Source organism: Hippocampus bargibanti, linkage group LG09 (genome assembly GCF_051943395.1).
Source record: "Hippocampus bargibanti isolate YZ-2025 linkage group LG09, ASM5194339v1, whole genome shotgun sequence".
Taxonomy (NCBI): domain Eukaryota; kingdom Metazoa; phylum Chordata; class Actinopteri; order Syngnathiformes; family Syngnathidae; genus Hippocampus; species Hippocampus bargibanti.
The window spans coordinates 12,054,702-12,063,567 of NC_142742.1; the positions used below are offsets into that span (position 1 = coordinate 12,054,702).

General features: G+C 45.4%; 1 protein-coding gene across 1 annotated transcript; it reads left to right on the forward strand.

Moving 5' to 3' along the window:
* The first annotated feature begins 5,286 nt into the window (after nt 1–5,286).
* sox11a (SRY-box transcription factor 11a) lies at nt 5,287–8,360 on the forward strand. Its single transcript, XM_089004743.1, has one exon. The coding sequence runs from the start codon at nt 5,448–5,450 to the stop codon at nt 6,603–6,605; it is 1,158 nt and encodes a 385-aa protein (XP_088860869.1). The 5' UTR covers nt 5,287–5,447; the 3' UTR covers nt 6,606–8,360.
* Nucleotides 8,361–8,866: the final 506 nt, after the last annotated feature.

The window sequence follows — 8,866 nt, forward strand, 5'->3', positions numbered from 1 at the left end:
TAGTAGTAGTAGTAGTATTGTTATTATTATTTACATGTGATTGGCTGGCATCCCGTTCAGGGTGTTGGATGTATGTCTGGGATAGACGCCAGAATGCCTGCGACCTTAGTGAGGATAAACGGTCAGATAATGGATTAATAATATTTTTGCATTGTAGAAATAAAGTTTGACTGTGCGGCCCAACTCCAGGTATTGGGGGAAGGTGGTCACACTCTGACACACGGTCATGGGTGGTCATGGTGGTCTCCAATTACTTGCATAGCTGACATCATCAGCAAAGGGAGATCTTGCAGTTTAACTGCCAAGACGAGTGGCTGCCTTTCCAGCAGCTCATGTATTTTGTTTTTCTACTTTCATTCCTTTAATCACTTTGCTGCTGTGAAATGTAAATTTCTCCACTGCAAGACGAATAACAACACAACCCAAGGCATAAACATCCATCCATCTATCCATTCATCCATTTTCCAGACCGCTTCATCCTCATTAGGGTTGGATTGGATTGGATTGGATTGGATTGGATTTGCCTTTATTAGTCTCGCAGTGGAGAAATTTATATTTCACAGCAGCAAAGTTATGAAGAAATGAAAGTAGAAAAGCAAAACACAGGAGCTGCTGGAAAGGCAGCCACTCTCACTGCGCCGTCTTGAAGTCAAAAGAACATAAAAAAACTAAATAACAAATAACATGACAACACAAAGACAAAGAGAGACAGTCATTCTTAAGCACTTTCTGTACCCTCTTTGTTACATAAAGCAGTTCCAGATGAAAGAGGAGAGGATCAAAGCATCTCTTCACCAGTGGATCAGGGACATCATGGTGGAATGTGCACGTCGACTACAAGCTAAATGTTGAAAGCAAACACGCAGCTGTAGCATCCATTGACGAAAAGAGATTGTCTCACATCTCCTGTCCCCCATAAATCAGCTTCAATTCCATCCCGCGACAGTTCCTTATACGCATCGGCGCTCTGCGCTGACGCTCCTTTCTTCTTCAAACCATACATCCATCCACCCGCAGACTGTCCAACAGCACCGACCTTTCCGCTGAACAAGGCGGGGCTGTGAAGATGCTGCCCATTACAGGCGCAAAAAAGCACAATGGCCTCAGAGCTGTCCAGCGATGACAGTCGAATGGCACCGACATTCCTCCCATTCAACACAGTAGTGACATATCCATGCTGCCGAAAAGGCGCAACCGCTCAGCACAGTCTCCTCCTTGATGAATGTCGTGGTCAAAAATGCTGAAAAACAATCCGTATCCGTTCCACACGACGCACAACAACACAAAGGAGCCTATCCGAGCCATCTTTGGGCTCTAGGCGGACGACACCGTGAAATGGTTGCCAGCCAATAGCAGGGCACACAGAGTCAAACATCCTACAACACTCACACTTGTTGCGTCACACGCACACTACTTACAAATAAAGAGAAACATCAAACTCTTTATTGGCGAGCTAGCCAGGAGGATTTTTTCCCTCCTCCTCAGCCCAATCAACTCTCCAAATGGAAAGACCCAGATTTCCCAGCCGCCTGTGAACCCGGCATCTTCACAGCAAGACCCCTCGAGCCGAGCTCCCGATGGGCCGCCACCACCCGTGGGCGCCCCGACCCCACCGTGAAACCTGCCGCACCCTGATGGCCAACATCGTCCAATTCGCCTGGCAACTCTGCTACTAGCTGCATCGTATATGTCCACGATCGCACATCGTCGGACATCGCTTATGTCCACGATCGGACATCGTATATGTCCACGATCGGACATCGTTGGACATCGCTTATGTCCACGATCGGACTTCGGGAAGACGCTTCATGGCCGACACGGCCGCCGACGTCAGCGTGCTTCCTCAGCGTCCTGCAGAGCGCCATGGCAGCGCGATCATCGCCACCGTCGCCGATGACCGGCCTGTCCGGGCCCGGCAGCATGGCCAATCCCACGCACCTTCGTCCTCACAATCCCTCATCGATTGTCCGACATCTCACGGTGAGAAGACCTTCCGGCATCGACTCGACGGCCGCAAGGAAACTTTCCATCGATCGACTCAAACTGGCAGTCGTGAGCACTCTTTGCCGTGCTCCCGTACAACGACTTCAGGCACCACGAAACCTCCTCGGCAACCTCCCCACCGACGCCTGCCATGCCCGGTGACCGTCATCTTGCCTGGCCTCACCATGTCGCAGAATGACTTTTGTTTTTATTTCTTTTTCCTTCATCGCTTTCACCGACTTCGGATCCAGGAGGGGAGCCCTGTTGCGTCACACGCGTGTATGATTTTGAAGTGCGCTTTTCAACACTTTCATGTCTTTCAATTCCTTGATCTCCTTGATGTGCGTATCACCCTGACGCATAGCACACGCTTGCAAATTGTATAAAAGGAGCTGTCGCGGGACAGAGAGATTGGGCGAACCACGAGGCAGAATCACATCAGAGTCATCTCGGGCTCACGCCTGGCTCACGCCGGGCGTGGGACGGACATCACGGCACGACTTGCTCAACTCCACGCCACGATCAAGCTCTGCGCGTCACCTGCCTGGGAGATCTGACAACGAACCTACTTACAAATAAAGAGAAACATCAAACTCTTTACACTAACACCTACAGACAATTTGGAGCATTCAATCAGCCTGCCATGAATGTTTTTGAAATGTGGGAGGAAACCGGAGGACCTGGAGAAAAGCCACACGGGCCCGAGGTGAACATGCAAACTCCACACAAACTCGTGACCTCTGAACTGTGAAATTGGTGTGCAACCCACTCGATACCGGGCCACCTAACGCAAAACCAAAAAAAATAACATTATGAAGTGATAGACATAAACCAAAAGAGGCAATAAAAGTGATAGAAAAAGCAACAATCATGATAGAAACTATGACCTGACAACGAGTGATTGGCCGGGAGTCCTTTCAACGGAAAACCTACGAAAAACATGATCACCAACAGGTGTGACGCTGTAGAAGGAGCCCTCCAGAGCCACCTGTTAGACTCAAACAAATGAACGGTAACAGTTGCAAATGCTGTTATACTTATTTCTACCTGTCTACCAAAATGCTAAAAGCAAGAAAAGACACCAATGTACACAGTTAATACGAATTTTGCACGAGAATTGCACGCTAGTAAAGCTGCTGACCCCGTGGCCAAACCTTGACAGACAACGGATAAAATACACCGAGAACCAAAAGTAAGAATTTAAAAGAGGGTAAACACTTTATATCAACATTCTTTCTATGTCAATGCTTTGGTGTCTGTGCATGTTTAATTATTGCAGATTTAAATTTGATACTGTTTTAGCTGGCAGTGACTGTTTTTCATCATTAGTCAGGTCAAAATATTGATGACATACAACAGATATAGTTCTATATGTCAGTGAATCTTCAACAGTAGCCAAAATGGAACTGTATAGTGCCACTTAGCAGTTTTTTTTTGACGACGATAATAGTGCAGCGTGTTCTACCGGAAACAGATTCCTTGTGTGTTCTACATACTTGGCAATAAAGATGATTCTGATTCTGATTCTGATCTGGAGCTAATCCACAACCAACAGTTTGCCACTCTTGTGAGCTTTAACACAGCTAACTCCACATCAGGAGTGGCCCGGTAGCGAGTGGTTAGCACTCCGGCTTCACTGTGCAAAGGTCATCAATTCAAGACCGGGTCCGGCCTCCCTGTGTGACGTTTGCATGTTTTCTTCGGGCCAACGTGAGTTTTCTCCAGGTGCTCCGGTTTCCTCCCACATTCCAAAAACATGCATGATCGGCTGATTGAACACTCCAAATTGTCCCTTGGTGTGAGTGTGACTGGTTGTTTGTCTCTGTGTGCCCTGCTATTGGCTGGCAACCAATTCAGGGTGTCCCCCGCCTGGTGCTCGAAGACGGCTGGGATAGGCTTCAGCACCCCCCGCGGCCCTCGTGAGGATAAAGCGGTCTGGAAAATGGATGGATAGAACTCTAAATTGTACTACTTTTTCTGACTTTTTCAGTGATCACTTCCTGAATATAACCATGAAATGCAATCACGTGTATCGGGCAAACATTGAATCAATAAAGGTGTGCAGTTTGGTGCTGATCCATGATTGGCCTGTAGCCTTTAAACACTTAAAACTGTACTGTTTTGTCCCAATAATATCATTCACTCACCTGTACTCAAAGCTGTTGCAACTTTTTTTTAATCACATATCCTTTTTATAAGGTCTAGAATTGCTCAGTAAATAAAACATGAATGTAAAGAACAACAATCAATGCGGGGTGTGTGTTTTTTTATGAATTTGTTTGTGACTAAAATAACATGAACACTTTTTCTACCAAAAACACATACATTTGCATAAACCGAACATTGCTTGGCTTTTAGATATGTATTCAATGTATTTTTCATGCTTTATTGAAGTATTTAAATGTGTCCAGTTCATGAATGTTACTGACAAAATTCATACTTTTGCAGAAGTAGCTAGGGGTTTGGTGCTGATCCAAACTATAAGACGGGTGGTACCATTTTGGTGTTTGCATGTTTTAACTCACCACATGGTTGGTAATCCATATTTAAATCCAAACATAGACTCACTTGTATTTTTTCGACCCATATTCTTGCTAAATTAAAATGGGCAAATAGAATGTTACATGCAATACTTTTGGGAGAGGGGGAAACGACCTGGAAAATATGTACTACTGATCTACTTCTTTCTCCCCAATGCAGACACACACACAAAAACACTACCGGGAAGGAAAAGGCATGAAAATAAAATAGCTGCGACAATAACACTTGGTTACACGCATCTGAGGGAAAGCTGATATCCAAGATATAACAGACAACACATTGGTTCCCGTTTTTCAAACCACACAAGCACGCAAACGACGAGCAAGCATTCCGTGTATCCAGGCGTCTGCAACAGTGTCCAAGCGCCACCTTCAGTATCCAACCTGAGGGAGAGAAACAAGCAAATAACCACATGTCTTTGCTGCATAAATATTTGCACACACGCCTTGTTTATTTACAATGAAAAAGATAAAACAATGCGCAATGCGCCTTTCCCCCCACTTTTACGCACAGTAAAGCTGCGCGATGGTCATTTTGCTGCGTTTATTGCGCTCGTCTGAGCCGAAGTGTTGGCCCAGACACCGTGTAGCCTCCCCCCCCAATCTCCCTCTTCTCATCATTCTCCCCCCTCCGCTCTGACAGGGAGGACTAAAAGGGTTAAGAGGAGTCTTGCATGGAGTCTGTTGGGCGGAGTTCAAGCGTCGTGATTGGACAACGTACGGTGACGCAACCACGCGAAAAAGCTGATAACTAGTTAAGAAGGCAGTTTAGAAGTCTGCAAAAAGAGTGCAGAGCTTGAGACCCGCGTTTGGAAGGGGAGAAAAAGACCGGTGCCCAGACACCAGAGACAGGGGAAATAGAGGGAGAAACGAAAGGGCGCAGCCGGGACTGACTTAAGTGCCGAAAGACGTTGTGGTGGCACCATGGTGCAACACACCGACAACAGCGAGACGGACGGGAGCATGTCACGGGAGGCAACGGACTCGGAGGAGAGCGAATTTATGGCGTGTAGCCCGGTGGCCATCAACCCGGACTGGTGCAAGACCGCCACGGGCCACATCAAGAGACCCATGAACGCATTCATGGTGTGGTCCAAGATCGAGCGGAGAAAGATCATGGAGCAGTCGCCGGACATGCACAACGCCGAGATATCCAAGAGGCTCGGCAAGCGGTGGAAGATGCTGAAGGACAGCGAGAAGATTCCGTTCATACGGGAGGCGGAGCGGCTGCGCCTCAAACACATGGCCGACTACCCCGACTACAAGTACAGACCCAAAAAGAAACCAAAGCTCGACAGCTCCAAGTCGTCGTCGGCGCCGTCGCCGGAAAAGTGCGGCAAAATGGCAAAGACCCCCAGCAAGAAGTGCAGCAAGATTAAGACCAAATGCGGTCCCAAATCTTCACACGGCTTCGCGGACGATTGCGGCGGCGTGTTCCCGGCTTTCAAAGCGGCCAAAGTGATCAAGAGCGAGCCCAGCGACGACGACGAGGAGGACGACGACGACTACGAAGAGGACTACCACCATATGCACCACCACATGCACCGCCACCATCGGGTCGGGGGGATTAAGGAAGAGCGCCTGAGGCCGTACAACGTCGCCAAAGTGCCCACCAGCCCCACGCTGAGCTCCTCGGCCGAGTCGGAGGGGGCGAGCATGTACGAGGAGCTGCGCGGTTGCTCCGCCAGCACCTCCACCACTACCAACAGACTATTTTACAACATTAAGAACATTTCCAAGCAGAGCACATTGCACGCTGCTTCCCTCTCACCAGCATCCTCCAGGTCGGTCTCCACATCCTCTTCTTCCTCATCCAGCAGCTCCTCCTCCGGCGAGGACGCGGATGATTTGTTGTTTGACTTTAGTTTGAATTTTGCCCCCAGCGCCTCTTGCTCGGAGCTGGGCAACCCCAATTCAGGGAACCTGTCGTTGTCCCTTGTGGATAAAGATCTGGACTCGTTCAGCGAGGGCAGCCTGGGCTCTCATTTTGAGTTCCCAGACTATTGCACGCCAGAACTCAGTGAGATGATCGCAGGGGACTGGCTGGAAGCCAACTTTTCTGACCTGGTCTTTACATACTGATTTAATGAGTAATAATACGGAGTGGATAAATTTAATGATACGTTTGTCCTGATCAAGTTGTCCCTTAAGACCATGCCTCCTTCCTATTTTTTAGGGGGGTGGTCCTGTGTTTCAGGACCTAAGGGCAAGCTGAGGTTTGAGATGCTTAAGAAGCTGGTAGCAAAAAATGTATAGAAAAAAAACAAACACAAGTCTGCAGGCTTTTTTAAAATTGTTATCTGGCAGCATGACAGGGTTTTATGGATTTTTCCCTGCTACATAAGGGGAAAAACATGAACTTCTATGCATCTTATCCTCTTTTTAGACAAACTGCAGGGAGATAAAACTTGTGGACTAATTCAAAGCGAATCTGTGAATTGTTCAGGATGTTGTTTTATCAGAGGGGAAAAACACACCTTTTCTGTAATTTCTAAATCAAGTGTTTTTTTGTGATTATTTTTGTTTTTTTTTTCTAACCGATTCCGTTTACCTCCTCCTTGTTTGGATACATTTAACAAACCTCAGCAGTGTACACACAACACGTGGAGGAAACATTTTGATACATGACAGACCTCATCTTTTTAAAAGAAAAAAGTAAGATATTTTCAGGCATATTTTTGTACAGTTGAAAGGGAATGTTCTTACTGTGCTTTCAGTGAGTTTCAGGCACTTCTTCCCTTTATCCTTTTTTTGTTTTTGTTTTGTTTTTACGCATGCAAGGGAGTCCTGGTTTTAAGGATTAAGTTAAATTAAAACTTGCATCAAAATGCCTTGTGATTTTTCGACTAAGTTTTTTTGTACAGTTGTAGAGCAGATTTGTTGAGTATTTGTAGACAATACAATGGCGTCATGGGGGATACACATACCTCAGAGCTGGAACTAGTTTCAAGATTGTACATGTATTGTAATATAGTAAAGTTAGGAGTTTATGTCTATCATACTCGTGATATGTGGATGGGTCCCAATCGCGGGTGTGAAACTGGATTTTTTTGTATTTTTATGGCACATACTGTTTTTCGCCCCTCTCATTTTTTGTGCAATATAATACTCTTTACGAAACAGACCATCAACAATTGTAGCAAGTGATGGGAAAATTTGAACAGACTTGTGCACTGTCGACATCGTCTCATGTTATGATGCTGAAGCCTTGTGCGGGCAGACAAAGAATAAAAACAAATCAGCTGGAACTGATGCAAAACAAGTTCGGATGGCCTGTGGCGTGATATAAACAAACACATTTTTGAATGTTATTGGAAATATTGCAAGGGAGAAACAAACCAGTTCACACGACAATTCACTTCTGCAACAAATGGTACAGTGTGATACAGTGGTGGTCAAACAAGCAAAAAAAGTACATTCCACACCTGTTTCATTAAATGAAACTTTATTTTAAAACTGAAGACTGCCTTCTTTTTTTATCATGAACCATAAACCTGTATTTTTTATTTCTTGCACTTAAAGAAGCAGTTTATTTTTATGTGAGTCTCATATATGAAGTCTGTTTGATAAAAAAAAATGTTTTGGAATATGACTTAATTATATGCTGAGACCTTTTTTGGATGTTCTGGACAGCAGTTCCTCCACATTCTGAGTGTGAACCTGTCTTCTTTTTGGAATAAATAACAACCGTCTACCATAGACTGTCCTTTCAGTTTGTGAATATGTGTATATGTACACAACTGTGGTATTTGTTTTGAAAAAGGATGTGTTAACAGTATGATGCCTAGTTTGTATTTAGGCAGCTACTGTGAGAAATGGATGGGCTCAAACTAACATGTGATTTCACATTAAATAAAAAAAAGACCGAAAGAAAGCTGCTTAATTCCCGTGTTGACACTGATTTACACTGATTTACTTCCACAACGTGTCTAATTTAAAAAGCGGTTGCTGCGTCTTTAAGCAATTGAATCGCCCGCTTGCTGGCGCTCAATGACGCGATTGGTGGGCTCTGTGGTCCCCTTGGCGACGGAGCTAGAAACAGGAGCAGCTTCCCCCACTCTCTTCCCTCCTCTACCCAGCATGTGGGAGCACTCAGTGTGTCTGGCTTCCATTCAGAAAAGTAGCTCAATGCACAGAGCTGAGCAGCTTGAGAGATGTGAAAAAAAAAAAAGCACCGCATCTGACATATGTTCACTCTGAGATAAACATTTGCACTTATTCCAGACAGATGTCTTCTAATCTATGAAAATGTGTTGTTAGTAAGATAATTTTACTGTGGAAATCCAGTTTAGCAATCCATTAATCCTTAAAAATTCCACAACGTTAGAAGTCAATAGTGTATC